We start from the raw sequence: 26,372 nt of genomic DNA on the forward strand, positions 1-26,372 counted from the left end.
AGAATAGAGATTGTGATTCACACACTGCCAGTGGTTCAGGAACATTCATATTACAGTCACCTTTAAGGTGTCATTTACCTATTATTGTCCTATGAATTATCTAAATGTGTATCCAGCCAAAACCATTTTGGTGTGAGAAAGGTTTGAACTGCGTCTGTTGCAGGTTTTCCCTCACTTCCTGGAGAAACAATTGTCAGCACGACAGGAATTGACGGGGGATCTAAAAAAGGAGCCCCAAGTTAGCAGTAAAAATATTGTGTTCCCATCCTGGCCTAATCCTTCCAAATTAAAATAAAATTGACTGAACATTCACTTTAATGAATGTGCAAATTCCTTATGTGTAATCTAGAAAATAATACAACTAGGTGTGACCTGGGGAATCTGCTGCAATAAACCTATTATAAAGCTTTTCTTGGGACACAAAATCCAAAAAAAACCCTCCATCTCCATGTCTTATCATTATTCTTGCAGTGTTGGTGGCTGCATCTCAGTTATTGGCCTTGGAATGCTCAGGAATCATTGGGGGAACTTCTAGAAAAGCTGTATAGTAACATGACCAATAAAAAAGGATGCACAATGTATTGATTTGTGCATTTTGTGCCTAAACCCACACAACTCGTTGCACAAAAAGCGCACTTTGCAACACACTGCATTGGGTGTAAATGGGTATGTGTTATTGCTAAAATCTGCATTAATCTCTGTTTGTTGAACATTTCTGGAAATCCCAAAATGTAATAAGAGAAAAAGCAAACCCAAGGAAACACAGAATTGTCTCTTTACTACAAAAACACAATCACTGGGGAACTACACATCATAAATCTACACTACAGATACTATGGAATGACCTGACTGATTTCTGCCTTGCCACAAGGGGTGCTGTGTATATTGGGCCCTCCCATCAGGCAGATATGTTGTATGATATTTTAGTTTTTGTTCTCGCCGTGCTTCTTCTTCCTTCCCCGAGACACCGGGCCCAAAGCAAAGGATGACTTAATGTTCTGACGATCCCTTTCCGCTTCTTCATCCTCATCGTATCTCACATCCTCATCCTCCTCTTCATCCTCATCATCACTACCATGAGGACTGGATGGCCGGGAGGTGGCTGGTGATGGGGGAACCGAGGAAGGTCTGGGATATCGGAATCCCTCAGTCTGTAAACAGAATAGGACAATATAGAGAATAAGGATTTTCTTTTAATAGAATCATAGAATCATACTGCTGCCTCTGGTATTACTAAGCAAGTTTACCCTCACTTCCTGTTCCCGTGGCCACATGGGGAGTAAAGGTCCTGCTATCCAGATCAGCTTAAATAGTGGGCTTCACTCAGCTAAAATGTATTTGACATATAGGGGTATATATATATATATATATATATATATATATATATATATATATATATATATATATATATATAGCAATGAATCTGACATTCACCCAACCTTCTCTGGTGGAGAATCAACTACTGAGAGAGTCTTGGATTCTCCACCAGATTCACTACTTTATAAAATGTATGTATAGCCAAAATTTTTGTAATAGTTATTGAATTTATATGCATTGTGTCAAGTGAACCCAGTCCCTTGCATGGGCTGTACATGATACCTAAACCTGCAGTAGGGCACGATAGTGTGATTGGGGTCTTTTGGTTAAAACAGGGAAGGGTAATGCCTGTCATGTTAGTCCTTGCTGTCTGTGTCTTCTCAGAGAATATTCCCTTCAATTTGTGTCTCAGAGCTACCAGGAAATAAAAGGAAATCTTCCAAAATAAGGGAATCTAGTTGCCCCCATAATGGGTGGTTTCTGGAATAGTTCCTCTCTCCTTTTATTCTGGTGTTGTAAAAATATAAAATATAAATATAAATGACTTTATGTCTCATTTATAGGGATGATGTTTTATTTGCTGTTAGGTAAGGTACAATGTAACATTGGCTGTTTTATTAGTTAATTAGCGCACTGCAGTTGCTAATGTACTTAACAAGCACCAGCCGATGAGAACACTGCCCACTAAATACATAAGCAACACGGCAGGCAGCATTCGCTCACATAGATTGGTGGAGAACAGGTTTGGTAAACATTTAGGATGTACACTGAATCCATATTGAACTAAATCCGGGCAAATCTGCCCATCGTTTTCCAGTGACAATGGATAGCAGGAAATCAAAACGTGTCCAACCCTTCCAAATATATGCAAAGTTTTGTCATTTGCTTTATTTGTTTTTCGTATTAATATGTTTGTATTACATTTTCACTTGTATGACTAAACTCTATGGAGCAGGGTCCTCTCCTCCTCCAGTGTCATAGTACTTATCAAGCACGCAGGTCTGTCATCTGCATCTCCTATTGTACAGCGCTGCGTTATATGCCAGCACTTTATAAATTAAAGTTATTAATAACATTAATATGATGATAATTGTATAATTGATAAATAGGAAACCTTTCTTCAGTAAACTTATCCAGCTATTCATAAAACCATAATTCATTTAAATGTTAAAAAATGCATATATCAACATCATAGGACATACTGTACATGACACACGTTATAGACTCTTAGATCTTTTAACGTGTTTTGCAAGGTGGTACATTCTAGTTACAAATCCATACTCCATGCCCTCCAGATGAAGCGTTCACTGGTTGCTGGATACCCCCTGTATAGTGCACCACTGGGTAGAGCAGAAAATGTGTCACTGGGCTATATGGGCAGTGTAAGAGACATTATTGTATGTTGCCTCAATTTAATTTAATTTTTTAGCCTCAAGGTGCTGCATTCCCCATGGGGACATGTGTTGCTTGAGGTGCTGTCTATCATCAGATGTTCCCTGGAGAGCAGGGATATACCTACCAGGAACTTTCTTTGCTTTGCTGCACCTCACAATGTAGGCAAATTAGGATGTCATCTGTACACCAGGATGTGGTCCCAATATTTGCTACTAATTGGTTACATTTAAGGGCTTTGGTTTTAGTTGCCTGATGGAGGGTTCCTTGTGCTCCTCCAGAACATTGCATGTCTTATTGTGACCAAACAAAATCAGATATTGGAACAACATCTTAATGTGCGGATGACATTGTATCCTATATCTGCACAATTGTGCTACCTCTATCCGCCCAACCCCTAAGATCAGATAAAGCTTGTGTGACGGAGAACATTCCTAACAATAAATTGGGGATCACTTACATTTTTTACCCAGTAAGTCCCACTGCTTGGTAGTATTTATTTATATTATCAGCAAGAAACTGTCTGATCTTCATTTAATTGCTTTACCCCATATCAGGCCATTTCATACTTTTGGTCCCATATTCAGTATAGTTTTGTAGTAACGCACAATAAAGAAAAAGTAAAATGAAGTGACCTAGATCTCACTACCGTGTGAAACTGCACTTTAATAAACCATGGAAGCTCCCTTCCCGCAGGGGTCTCGATCTATTACAAGGCAGATTATTTCCTGTTGAGTTATGCTTTTCGAAGCCTCCAATGCTCAGAAAACATTATCTGTGTCCTCGGATCCATTCATCTCTTTTATGACCCGCTACATGAAGTTAATTGGCATTATATCCACTTTGTTGTATAAGTTATGAGCGGCTGTCGGCGTTGAAGCGATGTCAGCACTTCTTCACGCACCTTTTATGATATTATTGATCTGGACACAATAAAATGATATTTACTGGAGATATAAAGAAAGACAAAGTGGTTTGGGGCATGAAGACAAATTTCTGAGCTGAATTCTGCTTCGTAGAAATTCCAATACAGAGGGGAGGAACTCTTTAATGCAATAACTGACTGACACAAGTTACATGAAATTTTGAAGGGCGACATATCCTGCATTCTGAATGTCTCCTATTTTTATCTCACCATTTGTCTTCCACACTTGCTGCTGGTATCTTACTTTTCTGAATGTGCCACCTGGTTTCAGCTCTGTACCCTCTGAGGTCACTGTGTCTTCACATGGCACAAATATAAACCACAAATTCCATGGCATATAAAGATCTAAATTATGTTATAACAGGAACTAGATAGGTACTAATATCTCCCAATATGCATTCTGGTACTGACCTTTGGTGGGGCACTCGGCTCCATCTCAAACTTGTCTGGGAACATTCGGCAGAGAGCCAGGTGACGTGCATGCATGTAGAACTGCAAGAGATGGATAGTAAATTAGGACATAAAGAGTAGAATCAGATACTGAGCGTTACACCCATGGTACAGGAGAAATGCTACTATGGGGAGTCCATACATACAGAAGAAGAACAGATTCTGAGAAATACACCCATCATACAGGACAGGAGAAGTAATACTGTGCAGAGTCTATATGTATGGAATAAGAACAAATATTGAGAAACACACCCAGCATACAGGACAAGAGAAGTAATACTGTGCAGAGACCATACATACACAATAAGAACAAATACTGATAATTACACCCAGCATACACGATAAGAGAAGTAATACCGTGCAGAGACCATACATACAGAAAAAGAAAAAATACTGAGAATTACACCCATCATACAGGATAGGAGAAGTAATACTGTGCAGAGACCATACATACAGAATAGGAACAAATACTGAGAAATACATCCAGCATAGAGGACAAGAGAAGTGATATTGTGCAGAGTCTATACATACAGAATAAGGACAGATACTAAGAATTACACCAACAATACAGGACAAGAGAAGTGATACTGAGCAGAGCCCATACATACAGAATGAGAACAGATACTGAGAATTACATCCAGCATACAGGACAAGAGAAGTGATATTGTGCAAAGTCTATACACACTGAATGAGAACAGATACTGAGAAATACATAACAACATTAATCAGTACTTACCCGACCCAGATACCTCCAGTCCAGCAGATCTGACAATCGTTCTGTTCGGTTTCTCTGGACTATTCTCTGGCGTCGGGATTGTTGGCAGAAGTTGTACAAGAACTGAGTTAGCTGGTTACAGGATTCATCGGGTGAGCGGAACCTCCGATCCACAATGTATATTCCTGAAGAGAAAAGAAAAACATAAAAACATGTTCCCTATCTTCATAGTGAAAAAATAAATATTTCCTCCCAATATTTGAATGAGTTTATTTCATGCTTTTGTGTTTCAAGGTGCCATTTAAAATGAATGGTCTGGCAACATTGTAACATATGGGCCCTTAAGAATATTGGAGTTTTCAATTTGCAGTAAGAGAGTGGTTTGTGCTGCATGTGAATTTTGTACTGCACACAATAACATTTCTCACAATATAAATCATTGTAAAAATATAATGCAAGATACCTGTGAGGCAATTATATTATATTGAATCTAATCTCATATATCTATATAGCTACTAACAAAGTAATTACTTAATGTTGGAGGGAATGCTTGTATAGATTTTGAGTAAATATGTGAACTACATAAAAATATTGGAAAGGTGTTATGATTTATTACCTCACTCATAATAAATCCACTTATTTGTTGGAAAAAAAGCCTAAAGAGCCCAAAATATCACTATGACTTTTTTCACTTATTTATTGTTTAATGCACTGTAACATTAGTATATTTTTAGTGTATTACAATGTATTTCTTTATAATTATCATTATACTTTGTAAAGTTTATTAGTTTAACTTTTTTTTTATGTTTTTTCCTTCTATATAATGAAATCAAACAACTGGATCTGTAATAAGCAAAAGAATTTCATGTCATAAATAGAAATCTTTCCCCACCTTTGAGTGAATGTCATTTTTGTGCAAATATTACTACTAGATAAAAAGATTAAAAAAACATTGCACCAAATGTTTTGTAATCTTATGACATTTATACACATTTTGGTGTTTTTGGTAGTTGCAGGTTGTGTATTCTCTTACCATAAGCAGCCGGGTCAGCCACATGTTCCTGCAAGAAACAGCCAAATCCGGAGAGGTTGGTTGTGACGCTAGGAATACCCATTACTGTACATTCAGCTGAAACATGACAAATACAGCAAGGTAAGTACACCTGGAGTGGGTGGCTTTCATATTTCTAATAAGTTTATTTCATTGATTATCTGATTGATATTATTTCCAAATATTTATGATGTGTTGGCCTTTTTTCCTAAATTTCTAATAACCTGGCTGTCTGTAGTTTCTGCCCAGAACAGGCATGCATCAATTTGAGTTAGTATGGAGTCAGATCTCTGGACTTGCATATTACTTATTTGAGATCTTAGGTGCACAAATGTCTGAAAATAAGACACAATGGAAGCAATGCAATTCACAGTTTTAGATGAAAGGTCAGGAATGTCCCTGTTCTCCTTTAAGGTCCCCTGCTTGCCCATGCATTACAGTAACACCTGATTTTCCAGCCTTTATTAAAATAAAAGGCAATGCATGGTGCTTTGTACAATACGCTGCCATTTATGTAGATTTATACCCCAAGTGCAGAAAATGCTGCAGACTGCCATTTATAAATAGAACGCTTACAGATCCAGTCTGGCTGCACTGAACGTGTTTGAATCCCATATAAAATCAATGATCCTGGGTCAGGGACACTTGGATTGTCTGTTGGGGCCCATTCATCTCTGTTGTGTAGGACTTGTCCTCTCTACTCTGAATTGTGTCTTGTATGATCCCTCTGAACTAATTCATCACACAATTCTCAATTCTATTTATGTATCCTTATCTCTGTAATATCTGGGGACTCCATTCTGCTTATGGTCCTGTAACCCTTGTTGTCCCCAAAAGTCCTTACATTTCCACAGCCTTGTCTATATCATGGGGGGCACATTTTTGTACTGGTAACCCAATTTATGGCTATTCCTATCCCAGGAGCCCTACCCATGCTTTCTTATCCCAGGAGCCCTACCTCTACATCAAAGAGCCCCACTGGGCCATATATCACCATGGGATATCACCAGCCTATGTTCCCTTACTTCTAGGAATCTACCTATGCCTCTTATCATGGAAGCCCTACATGTGCCCCTTTTTATTCTGGAAACCACACCTGCACCCATTTTTATCCTAGGATCCACCTTTATGCCTTCTCTTTGTCCTTTATATTCCGGGGAGCCCCGTCTTGGTCCTTTCTTATCCAAAGGGCCCACTTATGCCAATCAAAAAAGCATTCAACCCTCCAACATCCATGTAGCACTACAATTTAGTTTCTGGGTTGAATATCACACATATATATTTGTAATATGTCTAGTTGAGCCTGGTCACAGTCTCATATTTATTGATGGGCCGTCAGACACCAAAAGATTTAAACTCTGGAGTTCCCCGGAGACGCAGTTTATATAGGTATTAAATTAATGTTATATTCTTCATCCTTTACCAATTGATTGTTCCCTGTATTGCTGGGATTTCCCTGTTGTAAATTATTAGTTATCACATTAATGTGCATAGAGGTGTTCAATCAATAATGCATTAAATGAAATGAAATATGAGCTAATATCACTGCTGAGGAATCTTCATTGTTGGCTTGGCACCAGGATTCCTTATTCAGAAATGATGACGAAGAAGGACAATAAAGGGAACTCCAGTCAGCAAAAATCTATAAACAGCCATAATGCATGCAATTTCATGTTTTATACAGAAGAATCTGTTTTTTTTCTGTCTATGAATTAAACAGGAACAACAGAGTGTAAGCTCCTCTGGTGCAGAGACTGATATGCAGTTTGGTTTTCCCTGCCACAACTACACCAATAAATGAAATTCTTCATTTCTATATTTATTTATCTCAAGAGAGATAATAGAATTACAAACAGAATTGTTGTACTTATCATAAAATTATTTTTTTAAATTCAATTGAGCAACATTGAAATATTTAAACCTTCAGGTTATTTTGCCCCCTCAAAAAAAAAACTGTAAGCCAGCAGGTTAACCTTTACCACTAACAGACCTGTGTCCCTCAATAGACTACAACTTTTCTGTTCATTCAGGGACATTGTAAGTTTTTATTCTTTGGGATGCCCAAAAGCAATCCAAATGGGTAGTGATCTACACAGCAAACAAACCCTAGGGGTCTTACAACCAAAGCTGTCATCAGGTTGACCTTTTAACATGAGCTGGGGGTAACATTATTGGCTGTAGATATTGGCATTGTCATTGGACATGCTGCCATTAGTAGAATTTAAGCTGGGGACCCCAGTGTAACAGAACATATCCCAGTGTCTGAAGTAAGCACGGACATGGCAAAATGTAGGTTAAAGTTAGGAGACAAGACTCATGAACCCCAAATAACTGTAGGGGTTGGATGGCTGGTGTTGACCAAAGTCTGCAGATAGACACCAGGAGGGGATCTCAGTTCAAAGTATCAATTAGCACTGTGCAAGCAGGAGCAGCAGTAGGAAGATGCTTCCTTGACATTGTATCGGTGAGAAAAGAGATGAGGGTGACCGTCCACCCAGTGCATGACTAGGGTCTCCAAAGGCCAGGGGTGTAGTAGGGCGAGCAAGCCATGCCCTCTTTTTTTTCGGAAATGAGGCATTTACATAAAAATGATGCGCACTCACTATGAATAGTACCGTGACCCCTCTTCTTTTTTTACAACTACACCCCTGCCTAAGGCAATTCTTGTGAGAACAGGAGAATAAAGGTGCTCTATATCAATGAAGTTTTTCCCAAATCTCCGTCTTACTGGCCCACTGACAAAGTATACAGAGATAGGTCAAACACAGAGCATCTGAAAAGTGCTCTGCAGACGACTTTTACCAGTGCCTGAAAATCACTTTCTGACTATCCCTGCAACCAGAGGCTTCTAGGCATATTACTCCAAAAGCTGGGGATTTAGGACTACCGTGCCAGTGAGCTACAATAAAACGCACAAAGCTCCAGAAACAATGTAAAAAAAGTCTAGACTTAGGGATAGTGCAAACATTTTTTTTCTGTAGGCAGCAGTATAACCTGAAGGTGAGGCATTTCATGTGTCCTTCAATAGATAGGAATTTTATTTATACCTGTTCTGCCCTAAACTCTGCACAACACAACAAATCTTAATTCTAATGCCACAGATGGGGTTTGGGTAACTTCTCAGTTCTCAGTCACTCACCTGGTGTATATCCCCAGGGTTCATAATAGGATGGGAAGACCCCCAAATGGCACCCTCGGACGAACTCCTCATAATCCAGTGGTAGTAGAGGGCTGGTGGAAGATAGGAATTCTGGGTGCACGATCACCTGAGGAATGGAAGGTACAACATATTACTAAGTTGCTATAAACTGTGATTGTCTGCTATAGGAGATTGTCAGCTCCTTTGAGGGACAGTTAGTGACACGACTAAGGACTTTGTACAGTGCTGTGTAATATGATGGCGCTATATAAATACTGTGTAATATTAATTATATAGGTAACAGCATAGAACAATTACAGATCATCTTCTTTGTACAACTTAGTTAGCTTGCAATGTACTATATATCGCTGTGATTGCAGAATATGTAATTAGTTAGGTTTTTAGTAAGTACATGCTAGAAATGGTGCTTCTTTTATCATCCAATATTTTGCATTGAGTATAAGAAAAGAAGAATTAAAGGGGCAGTGAATATTATTATACATTGTAAAAGATCCCTCTTCTGACGCATGAAAATCCCTTCTATGGGATTCACGCTCATCTATCATTCCTAAATATCCCCCCATTATCCACATTAGTCAGCCTCTGTCACACCCTCCAACAATCCAATATTCACTATATGGATCTGGACATTGATTTATATTCCCGTCTATACATATATACGGACAGACGTGTCTGAAGCTTTTAGGAAATGAATGGTAATAATATCCTGATTGAGAATTAAACAGCATTTCCTGGATCATTGATCCCATCATTAAACATCCTTATCACACCGACCTTCACTCTGTCTGTCCGACTGTTAAATAAGCCAATCCGTCTGATCGTATTGAGGATTGGGTCGTTGAAGTCGTCCACCATATTGTGCGTTGTGATGGGAGGCAGAGACTGGCGCTGTGATGGGAAATATAAAAAGAAAATTTTAATACTAATGCATGGAATGTTTAACACAAACTTATACACATGCATTGTATACGGATAATAGAAACATACAGGACATTAATTCAAAGAGATGAGGCCCCCAAAACAAAGTATTAGGGATATGAGAGATCCACTGTTTTTTTAAATTGTACCACAAATTGGGAGATTTCAGTAAAATGTTACCAAATGCATTGAAATCATAGGGCAAGGGAAATAGTAGTTTTGTTTTGATGGTGCAAAGAGCTTTAAATGTCCCCTGAGGCTTACAGAATTTTATTTTACCCATTATGGTTCTTGTGCCAAAAATGTCCCCTTTTAAGACTCATTTTGGTCTTTTTATAAATTAGTTAATCTGACATTAAGGCAATGTTCACACTGACCATGAGGTTGTGGTGTGGTTACTACTTCCTCATGCAAGTGAAGCATTGCCTGCTTCTCTCTACAGCAGCACCATAGACCAGTCAAATGTGCTGACATTGGCAGTTCAAGTGACCAAGCAGCTGGCAAGGTACCAGCCACCAGTAGCCGCATGGGTTTGCTTAATTCCAAGGGAGTTCTGAAATTGCCCTTACCAAACATTTTCTGGTGGAGAATCCTCCTACATGTGATTCTTCATCACAAAATTTATGGTGAATGTTGGATTTATACCTTTATAATCAGTCCCCATTATTTCAGATTTTCTTCCCAGGAATTGTAAACATTCACAAATGCAAAATCAAACTCATATAAAATCTAAATAAACACATATACCATGAAAAATAAAATAAACTGCTTTAAATACAAAAAGACAAAAAAAAAAACATTCCTTCTAAATAATAAAAAAGTCGATTACCTTAAAAGCAAATGTCTCCAAAGCAGCTCAGTAAACAACTTTTAAAATGTAAGTTTTAGAGGCATAATTGGTAATTTCTGTACAAATTTACAAACTAAAATAATCAAAATGCAAAAAACAGATGCAAAACCCATGTCAGCCTTAAAGTGATTAAACTATGCTACTTTTATTATTCTCTTTAATGCAATAACATTTAATAAAATGGCAAAAAATCAATCAGTTTCCCTCATTACTACCAGTCCTGACATCCTATTAAAAGTATTATTTAGCAGAAGAGAGTGTGATATATGAATTATGGACCTGTGTGGAGTATATCGCCCTTTTCATGATGGTCAGGTCATCCCGGTCCAGAATCTTGTTCAGATCAGGAATTTCCCCTCTAAGGAGAGAAGATTTTATTATCTTAGAACAGACAAATCAGCAATTAAACATTATTATTATTAAACAGGATTTTTATAGCGCCAACATATTACGCAGCGCTGTACATTAAATAGGGATTGCAAATGACAGACTAATACAGACACAGGAGGAGAGGACCCTGCCCCGAAGCGCTTACAATCTAGTAGGTGGGGGATCTAGCAATGATCTAGGATACCCCCAAAAAACCCAACTAGCTCCCCCTAAACTATCTTGGACACCCCACAATCTATATTGGTTCGTTGGGTCGATTTTGGTAATTTTTTTTATTTTATGACATTTTTAGCTTCCTATCTGTCACACTTATATTGCCATAATAATATATTATTTATTAATGTAAGTATGCATTTTGCTTTTGGTTTGAGATTATTGTTGGGTGTGGTTAAAGGTTAAGTTATATAAAAACCCAATCATTAAATCCCGCATAAATTTCATTTTAAAAAAACATTTTCATTTTTTTTTAAATTTTCAGCCTTTATTAAAACAATTCCTAGTGATCCTGCCATATAGGTAATTAAAAAGTGACAGCCCCTGCCTAGCAATTATTCTCCTAATTTGGATTCACTCATTCCAAATAAAGTCAATTCAACTTGGATGGGAGCTTTCCTGACCTTGAATAAACAGTCCAAGTTCTGATCTGGCATTACTTTACCCATCATTGGCTGTCATTGTCTGGTGGCCGGATTGGCTGAGCCATTTAATGTATTTATACATGGTTTACAGCAACTATTTAGAAATATGAGTGGAACAACATTGAATTTACTTTCCTTTATACGTACTTCAATAATGCTGCATACAGCTTCTTCCCAAACTTCTCCTTTACTGACTGAGCCGTGTCCCTGGAAGAACACACAACCGCAATAATAATATTAATAATAGTGTGTCACTGTTGTAGGACATTAGAAAGTAAGCCCTTATGGTGCAGAGTGGTCACTGAACAACACTGCAGTATAAGTTAGAGATGTATAGATGTATATTAATATAATATTACAATATAAATTCTAATAATCATAACAATAGTGTGTCACTGTGAGGGGACATTAGTCTGTAAACTCCTCTGGTGCATTGACTGATGTGACGTGTTTATTGTACAGCACTCCAGAATATGTCAGAGCTATAACATATGGATACACAGGATGATGTTGGGAACTGCCCAGTTCTTGCTGCCACTGCTAGGACAAGCCCTTACCAGAGCTGTTTCCGCACTGCTTGACCTTTCAGCGTTTCCACATTAAAGTTATTGGTCTTTGTTGGCATTATAAAGAACACTACAACAGTCACATCACTCCGGTGAACCTGGAAAACAACAATTGGAATGTCAGCCACAAAAGAAGAGATCATGAAATAACTGTCACACTCTAAATGCCCCGTGGTCACTCATGACATTTGATGGACATAAGCCGGATCATTCATTGACTTCCAATGGGTCATGGCAAGGAGGATTCTTTTGCCCCGGGCCTCTATAAGAACTTCTTTTTTTCATTGGTAGGATTTGCATTTATTTCATATCATGGAAAATGTTTAAACTAAAGCACAAAATATTCATTTTCACAGAAAGCACAAAATATCCATTTTTTGGCACTTTGATCTCTCCTTTTAGTGCCATATGTATTGTATGAATTTAAATAACATTTCCTTTAAAATGAACTCACCTGGACAAAACAAACATATGCAGAGATGACCTGCATTGAAAGCAGCACGTGAAAGTGATCAGGAGATCCGGGGTATTAGGCAGAAGAAGCTATGGGCAGAATCTCTGTAATAATTGTGCCAGGAGCGGACATATGGAGGTGCAAAGTGTGCCCAGCCAACAGAGACTCTCACAGGTGCCCCGGCTTGGTTCAACGGGGGGAAGGGTTGCCCAAGTAAGTTCTGCACAGGGGCCCGTGGTGGGCTATGTCCACCATTGCATTAAGCTGTGTCCTTTCTCTTAATTTCAAGGCATCTGTTTTTGCCCTTTTATTGGCACAGCCTTAGGTACTCATAGGTGTCCTAATAGGAGTGCAAGGCAAAGCTCAGCTTTTACAAGAAAATATTTGCAGATAACTGAATTGCCTTTAATTATTCATTATTAATTAATTGCCTTTTATACATAAAGGCAGATCTAGGTTGGTGAATATAGGCGGTTGTTTTTTTTTTTAACATTTGATTTATTATGTTTTATGTTCTTGTTTCATATTTACTCATTTAATTATTGAAGTGATTGCTGTATCTTCTCTTAATAATATTACAATGGTATTTTCTCCCCCACATCCTGGAGATTCAGAGGACATGGAGGCCATTTGTCTGTGAACACGGCGTGGGTTGCCTCATTCGGCCAGGGGCGCTGTGTGTCTTCGGTGAGAGATCTCCTGTCCTGTATACTGATTATTTTTATGATTCTGCCCTCGGCTCTACCCTATGCTGAGCTTTATCCACACCACAATATTATAAATTACAGGTTCGGCTTTATATTTCTCATGTCATGGCTGCAATACGCTTCTCATAGCTTCATGAATGCTGCTGATAAAGGAAAGGTTAAAAAGTCACTCAATACTAAAAGATCTGGAGGCACCACTGGGCTCTGCTGAAAATGCCATTTGCCCGGTTTATATAATGATAGGCACAAACAGTAATTTAATTTATTCCCCACTTCATTCAAATATAATCCTGTGAAGGACATGTGACCTTTGTGTTCAATGATCAATGGTAGATCTAAAAGAGATTGAACAATCAGACTGTTAAAAACATTATTTGTTTAACCCTAGGTAACCTTGATGGCTTTCACATATTTGTCAGTCAAAGGAAAACAGCACCAAATGTCGCTTATTTCACCAACAAGGTCAAGGTCGCTTATTAGAGCAACATCAAGTTTGCCAAAAAATCCCCAATGACAGAATGTCCACCAGGGCTGCTCTGTACTGTCTGCTTGCTTCACTCTTTGGAGGTGTGGATTTGTATCGTCCAGGGTCTCAGTTCCGCCCCCGAGGATCCCACTAGTTGGAGAAATGGCAAAGAATTGATAGATCTTACCCGGAGCAGGAAGTTGAGCCTGGACAGAGACTCCAGAAATATGTCCGCCCCTTTGTTGGAGTATTCGTATCGGCCAGCAATGAAGAAGAAGAGAGTCTTCTCCAGATTGAAGTCCAAATGTCTGCACAGAGGAAGAATAAGTGATAAAAGATTTCCTATATAGATTCATCCTATAGGTAAAAAATACAACACTTTGGATATAAAAAAAAAACTGAAGAAGAACAAAGACACCACTTCGCTCTGGGAATGGATCTTACTCATACAGTAAGTACGATGATCTGGATGAATGTCAGCTGCCTGATGGCCTAATAGGTTCCTGTAATTTGTTTCTATGATTTGCTATCCTTTGTGCTACATTACATTATATACTGAATTCAGAATACACCTCACTCATCATGCTGCATCCTGTGCAGAGTAACTACAAGATGCAGCAGTGATGGTGAGGGTAGCGGAAGATTAAAAAGGGTTGTTTGGGTGATGCTTTGACCTTGTGATAAATACCCATAGAAGTGGCCACGGACAAACTCCTGGATGCGGAATTTGTACATTGCGTGCAGATTCTGGAATTCATGCATGGCAGAGAACTTCTTTATATTTAATCCATTTGGAGTAATGACATCTGAAAAAAGAAATATGAATATATTACAAAGGTATGAACATTATGAACATGCGTGAACATGGATTGCGTATGAACACTGGACTATGTATGACCATGGGAATATCTGTGAACACTACACTATTTTTTTATTGAACTATCCATGAACACTGCTTGTATTACTATGGGACTATATGTGAACATGGGATTACGTATGGGAACAGCGCTATCTATGAGCTTTGCACTATGTATTACCATGGGACTATGTGTGAACACTGCATTATATACCGTATTACTATGGGACTATCTATGAACATTGCATGTATTACTATGGCACTATGTGAACATGGGATTACATATGAACACAGCACTATCTATGAGCTCTGCACTATGTATTACTATAGGACTATGTGTGAACATGGGATTATGTATGAGCACAATGTTATTTATGAACACTGGACTATGTATTACCATGGGACTACCTGTGAACACTACACTATTTTTTTTATTGGACTATCTATGAACAGTGCACTATGTATGACCGTGGGACTATGTGTGAACATGGGATTACGTATGAGCACAGCGCTATCTATGAGCTTTGCACTATGTATTACCATGGGACTATGTGTGAAATAGGATTACCTATGAGCACAGCGCTATCTATGAGCAATGGACCATGTATTACCTTGGGACTATCAATGAACACAGCACTATGTATTACTATGAGACTATGGCCCTGATTTATTAAAGCTCTCCAAGGCTGGAGAGAAAACACTTTGATCAGTGAAGCTGGGTGATCCAGCAAACCTGGAATGGATCTGGTCCAGGATTCAAAACATTTGCTAGCAAACAGCAAAATATTTTAAGGAATCCATTCAGGTTTTCTGTAAAGACATAGAACAGATGGTCTGGCACTGATCAAGGAATAGCTGATCCGATCTCTATGAATTATCTTACCAGGTTTCCTCTTCAGCATATGTTCGGCCTCGATGCCGGTGATCTGTGACACGGTGCTGAAGACATGAGCGCAGTGAACGGACGCACGCTCCATGCAGTAGCGGTGATAGATCTGACGGTCTCCGGCCTCCTTATCAATATCAAACTTTATTAAAAAGAACAAAACACAAAGTGCTGATCAGACTATGGTTTTATAGTTCATACTTGGACAACATAGAAATGGGGTGGAGAGGGAAGCGTACGGTATTGGCATCGCCATGAGCAATTTCACCAATGGGGACAAAACAATAAAACCTGACAAAGTTCTAAGCGTTCTCTATTGAATCTAAAAAAATAAGGAATATTGGGACTCTCCTCCCAGAGTTTATATTAACCATTTAATTATCAAATTCCTAGCTTGGTCATTCCAGGCCGAAGGGCAGATAGATCTGTCATGGTCTGTGTACACATGTGCAATCTTCATCGCTGGAACAGTGACAACTGTTATTCCTCTATTTCTTTGGAAACAGATTGAGAGATATTCAGCAATGGGGTCAGAGACAGAAATAAAATATTTACAAAGTTTAATCTGCTATAGGTTTCCTTCCCCAATTTCTCCTTTCCTACCTCATCAACATTGTATTTATTTTATTATTATTTTAATATTTTTTATTAAATACCTTCTTGAACTAGTTGAACTAGTGATTTTATCATTGGGTCTCTGTGATCCCCTATAAAATGCAGGCAGATTAAGACTGGTGGGAGGTGCCAGCAGGGTGCTGTCCATATCTTCCTGAAAACATCATAGCCCCTCTGCCAATTACTTTTCCCAAGGGTTTGCACCCTTGATGCAAGCAGTAGGCAGGCTCTTTGAAATAGTTATGCAAATATCACTATATTATATATAATATATCACTATATTAATGGGTGGATGTCAGGGGGCTTCCATGATTGACAGTACTGAAATCCAATAAATAAAAGAGGGACAGGGACAGTCGGGATAGGGAGGAAGGGGCTATATGATACTGCACATCTTCTAGCCAGGAAATGGGATGGGCTCTGTCTGACTTGCTGCAGCTTCTAATGAAGACTGAGCAACGCTCACAGTGTACAGTAAAATGAGTAAAAGTGGTTCCAGAGGAGAAGCTGTACAACTGTGCAAGGCTAAAGGGAAGGCTGGAGATCAGTCTTCTGAAAACTTGTTCATCTTTGAATAAAGAAAAGTATATTAAATTAGATAACATTTAGGTGTAGCCAGAACTGGACCCCCGAACACACTGACATTTACAAGGCAGTAATACAAGAGATGATGGCGGATCATGCTCGCCCTGTGCCGGACATTTCTGGTTGTGTTCCGGAACCTTCTGACAAATGTTGGAATATCAGATGTCCTAATGGGGGTGTCTGTGGCCAGAAAAGGTCAGCTGAGCCCAAAGGCCACAAAGGTGGAGACGGGGGCGGGCGGGAGAGTGATGGGGGGGTCGTCGCCTGTTTGAGGAATGTTCGCCTTTTTCTTCCTCGTGCCGCGAAGGTCAGACGAGTCATTTACTGCTTGTTGTAGGAACGCAGAGGAATCGCCGGAATTAACCTTTAAAGGCCGACCGCATACAAAGGGCAGCTGCTGACATCCTTCACTCCGCTTCTGACTGATATGATATCTATGGATTCTGGAGAGGAACAAATTATAGCAAATATTGCTACCATCCACACACACAACGGGGGCACCAGTCTGTCCATCAAGGTTGTATTCTGTGGTATGAAAACCGGCGAGGGGTCCGAACAGCAAAAGAAAGTATAATAACTGATAAAAGATTTGGATGGACTATAGGAAGATTGGGTGCTGTTTTATTATTGTGTGTCCATGCCGGGGAGGGATACCCTCTCTGTCCCGATAACTATTATCAAAAATGGAGAAAATCCAGAATGTTTCATTTGTCATCTGAACATGGATAGAGATGACATTTTTTGATTTCCCCTTGCCTTGGAGAGATTTAACGTCTTGTCGAAGCCTTCCCTTCCTTGCAAAGACTCCCTTTTTTTAAATAATCTGTTTCCTACATCTCCTGCCCTACGAAGGGTATAAGGGTATTTCGGGGCCCATTGTGGAAGCTGAAAGCCCTCTTGGAGCAGAACTTTCTTCATTGGTGGGTGGGGAGCTTCTGCCATAATCAGCAAATGTACACAGCATACTTGCTAAATTAGGCTTTGATGGCAAGTCCAGGACCTGTCATTGCCACATTGGAGGAAGTCACCATCCTTACCGCCAGCTCCATGGCAGTTTTTTTAAAAGGACTGCAACCCCCTTTGGCCATTATTGATGTAACCTGATTTATTAAAGCTCCATAAGGCTGGAGAATATACATTTTCATCAGTGAAGCTGGGTTATCCAGCAAACCTGGAATAGATCTGGTCCAGGACTAAAAACATTTGCTAACAAATAGCAAATGGCTTTTAAGAAATCAATTCCAGGTTTGCTGGATCACCCAGCTTCACAGATGAAAGTGTGTCCTCTCCAGCCTTGGAGAGTTTTAATAAATCAGACCCAATGTCTCCAGCGCCGCCACACACAGAGCCAAGTTCTACAATACACGGGTGCATGTGCTATACAGAATAGGGCTAAAACAAAAAGGATGATGAGGTTGACCAGGATCCAGGGATTTACTTTTTGACATTTCATGTCCCTTTTATCAATTATACCTCTACCTCCTGCTGACTTTTTGAGTTTAGGCTTGCTTTAAACCCGGGGATAACTAGACAAGAACCCCCATGAAGAGGAATGAATGCAGGAATAGATTTATACTCCTTACATGAATTCCCAGAAAGAGTTTATTTCAAAGAAAACCCAAACACGTACTTGCTGACTTTATAAATGATGGCAATGTCAACTTTAAAAAGAAACATTTATCTGGCTGTAGAAATGCGGCAGGGAATCCCAGCTGAGGCGTGTGATGTGTCATCATGATTGACGTGGATCCCCGGATGACGTTATTGATAATGGATTTACTTCCAAGACAATCATTTCTACCGGGTATGTGCATTGTCCTTATTTCTACTTAACTATTTCTGGTATTGCATACTACCCTCCATTTACCCTCTATGCTCAGTCTCCCTAAAAGAAGAGGGGGGATCTGGCCACCCCCTTAAGTGGGCTTTCAGGTTCAAAAATAAAGTCTTCCGAAAAACAAATTATTTTTGGGGGACTGGATGCGGAGTAGAGGTTCTGTTCCTCAACATTGAGACAAGGATTCTTTATAAATTGGGAAGATTCACCACCTGCACCTTACAACCCCCCTTCCCAATGTTGAAAGTCATGTATAAGGAATGATACACAAAAAGGGGGAAAGGGGGTGCATCGTTACTGCCTTCCTTTTCCTGCCCATCCAAACTTGATAAGGGTCAGATGAACATTTTAAGGAGAAACCAATGATATTTTATTTTTTTGGGACTGGACAGTGGCTAAAAGTGATTGTTGCTCTTATTCGTCCAACACATACTGGCACTTTGGCTGAATTCTGCTTCCCCCCCATTCTTTATATTTAAGGGGCTGAAACTACCATTACTTATCAATATTACCCAATGGAAATCCATTATTTAGTGGGTTCAGGGAATCTTCACCATGCAGGATCCACCTCCATCCCAATGTAGTCCCAAACGCAAATTCAATTTATTTTATAAAAAGAAAATGATAAAAAAATCAGAGAGTGTAATATAAGATCTTACTAACAGGATCCCTGCCAATTCCAACTCTCCTGCATCCACTAAACTCTGAAATATTGTTTTTTTTAGCAAAGTTACCCTTTAAATGCTCATGCACTGGCATTTTCTGTTCACTGATTCACTGTGAATTTTCCAGGTTCACTGCTCAGGTGGGGCAGAAGTGACAGTTGCCAAAAAAACAATTAGTGTGAAAAGGAGGACCACCTACCTGATCCAGTTGATTATAGAAGTCCACGTTGGCGGCACACAGGTACCTGCCCAGTAGGGTGGCATGAGTGGTGAATATGGTGGCAACAGGAAGCTTCTGATACCTACAAAGAACCAAACCAGCTCCAGCCTGCCACTCATGGAAGTGGGCGATGATGTTGGGTTTGTCCTGAAACTGATTGGTTAGCTGCAGAAATCACAAAAGAATATTCATATGGAGACACCATATACCATGGAAAACCTCAACTTTGCAAGGGATAATTCACTTAGCTTAAATTTTATCAATGGACATGATTGGAAGGTTGAAGTCAGCAGATCTCCATCCAACTAAGCTAAGTGAAATATTCCTTGCAAAGGGATAATTTACTTTACTATGCGAACAGCTTATATTTCTTTACTAACCACATTACATGCCACTAAACACGATGGATTTCATATTGTTTGAATCTGATAAGCTTTTTAAACATTTGTAATATAACAATAGGGAAAGAAGAGAGAGTGTATTTCATTGCAATTGTTTAGTGGCCAATCCTTATATATTCACATTAAATTCCAATGTAACAGATTAATGTACAGAAATTTATCAAATTGTATCTATACAAACAATAAATATTTTGTCTGTGTCCATAACAAAACCCCTTTTTTTGTCCTTTCTGTTACATTTGAATTTTTTTTATAAACACTTGGAAAAAGCAAAATACTGATTTCTAGCCCTTATCTCTTTATGTCTAGCAAATTATCAAATCCTTTGTGACCAGACCAAATGTAGAAGAATTGGTGGGTGTTAGGTTAGGATTGATGACAAAATAGAATCCTGCTGCTATGGAGGATACATCAGGAATGTGAATATTAATCTGCTTGTATGTGTCACTTTGTTATTATCATTATTATTATTAGTATTATTATTATATTAATAAAACAGCTCCAATATATTACGCAACGCTGTACATTAAATAGGGGTTGCAAATGACAGATAGAGACAGTGACACAGGTTGATTGTTGTTGCTGCAGATTTTTTTTCTGCAGCAAAAAATGTGACCAGATGAGCTGAAATGCCAGATATCACCAGCAGGGGGCTCATCTGGGAATGGTATTCCGAGCCCCTTGGAAAAATGGTTGAGAAACTGACTTTTGGTGGATAGCCTGTATCAAATATTAGAATTGTTAGAATAATATTGTGTAAATTTGGGCAGCACCGTACCTCTTTCAGAAACCATGCCACAATGGACCCGAATAATAAGGCATCATTGGCTTCTCGGTCATGGAAGGGAATTCCCACACTACAGGCTTCCCATAAATCCCCTTTCCAGCGGTCCAAATTCCAGGCAGCTGAACTGATGTCAAACAGCACAACGTACGGACTCCCTTCTATCAGCCAGCGACCGAAATACACCTGAAAGACAAAATGCACATTGGAGGGAGAACAAAAAAGAAAGAGAAGTACTACAATAATATCAGAAAAGTTCAAGGCTTCCTACAGAAGTACACACAAATCCTAAAAAAGAAATAACAAAACTGAAGGTTGCTTGCAAGCGTTATACATTATTACTTGAATTAGGACGAGTAATATATTATATTATATATTTTGACTTATTTCTTAGCAATGCTATTAGAATGTAGACAGCTTCATAAATCTGAATATTCTGCAATTACTATACAATGACTAAGACAGAGCGCTGTCCCCTTTATATTATTCTCCATTCTATGATTTGGCATAGCAGTCCATATTACAGACAGATAACAGGGATTGAGAGCCAAGGTGGGCCCCGGAAAAGGTCTCCTGGCCCTGCAGGTAATTGGATCAGCGTCAGGAAGAAGATATAATAGGATTTCCTGACTGTTGATTGAATTTATCCTCTGAAAATAAAAACTCTCCAAGTGTTAAGAGATTCAGTAATCCTCTGACAGCAGATTAGCCTTGCTGGAGATTTTACTACCTGGCAACCTTGAGCCTGCAGGGAATCCATAGCCTTCCTGATGGCTGCCCCAGGGGGGTCACAGATCTCCACTTGTGTCTTGACATTGTGCTCATAGTACGGTCCAATCATGAAATAATTATCCCCCCATTCATCCACTGTGATCTTGGCTTTGGACTGGATCACTGTGTAGATCCCTCCAACTGAAAGGAGACAATGGAAAGTCTTTTTATGCAATTTAAGAACTCCAGCCAGCGATAAAAAACACCAAATAACACAATTAAGTATAGAAAAAAATGAAATGTATTTTAAAATATCTGACCTCATATCAGCCTTCTAAAGACCATGTACAGCAGAGTCTAGATCAGGGGAGTGAGAAGCAGCACAAGTAGCCAATCAGGTATGCTGTATGCACATGTGCTGACAAGTAATATGCTGGGAACAACTGGGTGAGCAGAGTCATAAATTTTTCTATTCTCAATTTACAGGTAAGGGGGATTATTGGTGCATAATTGCAGCATGAGATCCACATTGGTAGATTCACATTGGTAGATCCACATTCTAAACATGAATAAAGATATTCTCACTTTGCATTTTGCAGACAGGCTCCTGAAATCTTTAGTCCAATTTTAATATTGATGCATTTAATGCCACCATTAGGGCAACAGCTGACCCCAAGGAGAAGGGTCAAGGTGATGGGTCAGCAATTTTTGAGAGTGGAAACTGTACTCGCAGTGCAAAACCCATAAGAATGATGAATATTCAGCAAGGTGCACGTTTCTGATGGAGAGTTTATGTGACAAAATCTTTGCAGCTAATACAAAGGTCAGGGATGGAAACACTTTTCTCAATATTATATATTGGACTCCATAAATGGACTGCTACTTATAATTTAACATCGACCTTATTCACATGTGCCGTGTCAGCAGAGAAATACAAAGTTATATATTAGATCAGGATAAAAAAGTTAAACCAAGATAATAAAATAAAAAATGAAAATATGAATATACAGAACTCTAATCCTATGTATGATCCAGAGGAAGGCAAACAAAGCATGGTCCTATTAGCTATAAAATTCCTTCCTGATCCCTAAGGCAATCACATGGATTTATATATATGGTGTACAAAGTAATAAAGTATTTCTGGGCTAAACACCTTTATTTATGTTGTATTATTTCTGTATTGGGATGTAGTGTGAATTAATGAGAAAGTATCTCACACAACTTTGGGTTCTTGGTATATACCTGTGACATGAGTACAGGGTAATATTCCAGCACTGGAGGTCAGTATGGCAAATACTTCCATGTATTTCCCTGCCATCATGACAATCCAAATCAGTGTTTCTTGACCTTTTTAACATGGGGGAACTCTTAAATCAACTTTCAGGTCTTCAGGGAACTTTTACTATAATTACTATATCCCCAGCTCACAGTACATTAGTGTGCAGACCATTGGGAATAATGTCACCCTCGCAGATAGCCAAAAATGTCATTGCTATTACTTAAAAGTGGTAATAATTGCTCATTGCTCAAGGAACCCCTAGCAACCTCTGGAGGATCCCTTGTTGGAAAACCCTGATCCAGACACTGCAGAATACTGAAAGTGATTTACTTGGCCTCAATAAAACTAACTTCAACTAGCCCTCACCTTGAAAGCCAGCACAGAACTCCCAGTTGCCAGAAAGTTCATATAACCCAACATAGAGTGGAACCAGATAACTGACCCTGGATTATCAGAAAGGTGCTGTTACATAAAAAAATGTAACAAGCCAAATATGTTTCGTGCATACTGTGGAGAAGCCTTTATGTATGCAAATGTTTGATCTATTTTCTTTAAGACAAAAGAAGGGGTGCCCCTTGTTCCTGGAACTTAAAGTGAACAGTGTTACACATATATATATATATATATATATATATGTATATATATATATATATATATATATATAGTGTATAAAGTACAGGAGACTAGATACTATCTTTGATTTGTTGAACACTATTACATTTGGCTAAATGTGATTTGATTCACTTTGCATTGAAAAAGTTCATAAAACCTAGTTTTGCCCTCTCTGCGCAGCCCTTCATATTAAATTGTGGTGTTATACTGCCATCCACTGTCCACATAGAGGTACTGCAACACAGAGACTCAGGCCAATCACTGTGTATCCTGCACTGTGTCCATTCAGTGATCATTCAGTGTTTCTTTTGGACATTTAGAGGCCTTGACCCCAGTGCACTTTGTCTGCAGGCTTCTCTGTGAACCTTCTGATGTTGTCAATAGGTTTCAGTCAATAAACTGAGAAATGATTAACCTATAGGGGCCACAGGGGAGCCTCCTCCTGATCTGGCAGGGCTATGTACGCCCCATTTCCTCTATTAAAGCTGAACTCCAGGCGAACAGCTAAATAATAAATAAATAAAAAAAAAAAAAAAATATATATATATATATATATATATATATGGGAGTGATTGCATCTGCATATGGATTTGCTTGTGTGTCTATCCAGGGCTGAGATTTACAAAGTTTAGCCATGCAGCACAGCCCCTTGTCTGGTAGGATTTAGAACTGCTTTTTCTTTAAATTGTATCTACACCCCAAAATAAAAATGTAATATATCATCCTTTCATTATTTATATAAGTACAGAAAGTACAAAGAAAGCAAAAACCTTTTTGCATACTTTTGCTATCTCATTGGTCCACCATATAATGGAGAACAAAAGCAGGTTTGTTCAGAAAGCCCAGCCTATAGGACAACCTTGGCCCTTTCTGTACATAGAATGGAGCTGTACACACCCTAACACAAAAAGTTTTTTTTTCTTGGCAGCGATACTTGGAAAAATTAATGGATAAAAAGAGAATAAATGCAGAACTGGTAACCTGTAATATATGACATTTAGTTTATTTTTTGTTTCAGATACTTTTTTTATATATTACTTTCAGGTTTTCTCCTTCCTTCAGTCTGTGATTGGAGAGTGAATGGAGAAGCAGCAGACTAATAGCCCCATCTCTCTGCTCTATCTTCCTATCAGCATGATTCTTTGTTAGCACATGAGCAGTGCATTACACCTGATTGGCTCCGTTTTCTGAACTTTTCTGTAGGGACTGACTGCTTGCAAATGAATCTCCACCATGTTGTTATGTGATTTACAACCATTTCTATACATATTCAGTCCAAATGTTTTCATTGCTAATAATGTGAACATGAATCCTGTAAAAAAACACTGAGAAGGGCATGCCGAAGTGGCCCAATTTGGAAAATGCAAGGGTAAAAAATTCTGAAACATGCCATAATAATAATGAATATTATTATAATGAATATTAAGAATAATGAGCCCATATCCCAATGGTGTATGCATTTTTTTGTATTTAGCAAAAGAAATGTTTCAATTATTAGAACATTCAAGGACAAAAAAAACAATATCTGGTAACAAAGGCAACAACAGATATTTACTTTATTTTTTACAAATCAGCCCCATACACCTTCCATTGTAAGTCATCTGAATAATTCTGCAGAATCGTCCCCAGACTTCTGCTGTCAGATTTCGGTGCAGTTCTGATTGGTGGCTTTGTGATCATTGCAGTCCATATTACAACTGACCTGCAAATGAACATGAAGTGGGGATCTGTGCCCAAATGTTTGGGTGAATTCTCATTCCAAGGTCTTGTTCTGCAATTGTTTTCTGCATTGGTAATCTTAGTTTTACCAGTCCATAGCTAAACATATTGTATGTACTGCAAATCCAAGTGGCTTCCTAGCAAATGATCACTGTAATTTGTCAGTGATCACCTGCTATACAGTATTGCAAAGCCATGCCCATGTAATTGCCAAGTGTTCAAAAATTGCAAAAGTTTTTGTAAATTCTCCAGACTGGTGCCATTTTGGTAAGAAACACATAAAATTGTTCCCAGATCCCCTTAATACAAAACAAGCTTACCAACCTTTATTGGTGACTTCCCATGAGATCTCGAAGAGAAGCAGATCCTCAATAGGCAGGTCCTCTTCATCCCACTGCGGCAGGCCATTAAGAGAAGTGACAGACAGGGATCTGCTCAGAGGCATGGCAGCACAGAGCCTAAATATTCCCTATATTCCGGTGTGGTGGCTGTCCCTCCCTGGGATCCTGGCCTCTCTAAGACATAAGAAGATGAAGACAGGCCCTCTTTACGGGATAATCCGGGGCTTATGGCTCCACTACCTGACACAAAGCATTACACACTCCCAGCCAAATCCTTCTCTGACTTGTTAAGTGGACAGATCCCAACTGATCAGAGGTCGCCTGACAGCCACAATGCAAATCTCTATCTGGATGGACGCCAGACGCTGGAACCTTGACAATGATGTCAGAGAGGATGACCGCCCTGGGGTCACTACCTGTGCCCACCCGCTTATGTAATATGTTATTGCTCAGAATCTTTTTTTTTTTCCTAAAATGTCGGTAAAAAAACAAGAATTTTTTTGGCAAAAAGCAAAGGGAAAGGTAAATTTTAGGGTCAGTTTTAGGTTTTTGTTAGGGGTACAGGGAAATTTAGATGTCTTCTGCCTTCCAAATCCAACTTATTGTGCAATCTGTACTTGTTACAGGCACAACAGGACTCCATTCCACAAGGGTTGGTTCCATGAAATTTGGCAAACACTGGCACCACCAACCCCCATCTCATTGGGAGTTCTTATCTTATATTATGCAGTTTTTGCAAGCCCTGTCCTGCTGCCAGGGGACAAGGTGATGGAAAGGCAAATTAAAAATGTATTATAATGCAGGTCCTTCACCTACAACACAGCGTCCTCTGGGAGATTTATACAACAATATCCATTGCCCA

The 26,372-nt window shown here is 39.0% G+C and overlaps 1 protein-coding gene across 1 annotated transcript; it reads right to left on the minus strand.

The window, feature by feature from the left end:
* Positions 1–148: 148 nt before the first annotated feature.
* Positions 149–25,822, minus strand: GYS2 (glycogen synthase 2). Its single transcript, XM_072399906.1, has 16 exons — positions 25,494–25,822; positions 21,579–21,760; positions 20,843–21,034; positions 19,643–19,828; positions 15,739–15,883; positions 14,688–14,805; positions 14,187–14,307; positions 12,364–12,470; positions 11,954–12,013; positions 11,058–11,136; positions 9,785–9,898; positions 8,990–9,116; positions 5,833–5,928; positions 4,821–4,984; positions 4,046–4,126; positions 149–1,151 (listed from the first exon to the last, which is right to left on the minus strand). The coding sequence occupies exons 1-16, from the start codon at positions 25,612–25,614 to the stop codon at positions 924–926; spliced, it is 2,121 nt and encodes a 706-aa protein (XP_072256007.1). The 5' UTR covers positions 25,615–25,822; the 3' UTR covers positions 149–923.
* Between the last annotated feature and the right edge of the window lie 550 nt (positions 25,823–26,372).

Source organism: Pyxicephalus adspersus, chromosome 2 (genome assembly GCF_032062135.1).
Source record: "Pyxicephalus adspersus chromosome 2, UCB_Pads_2.0, whole genome shotgun sequence".
In the NCBI taxonomy this organism is placed as follows: domain Eukaryota; kingdom Metazoa; phylum Chordata; class Amphibia; order Anura; family Pyxicephalidae; genus Pyxicephalus; species Pyxicephalus adspersus.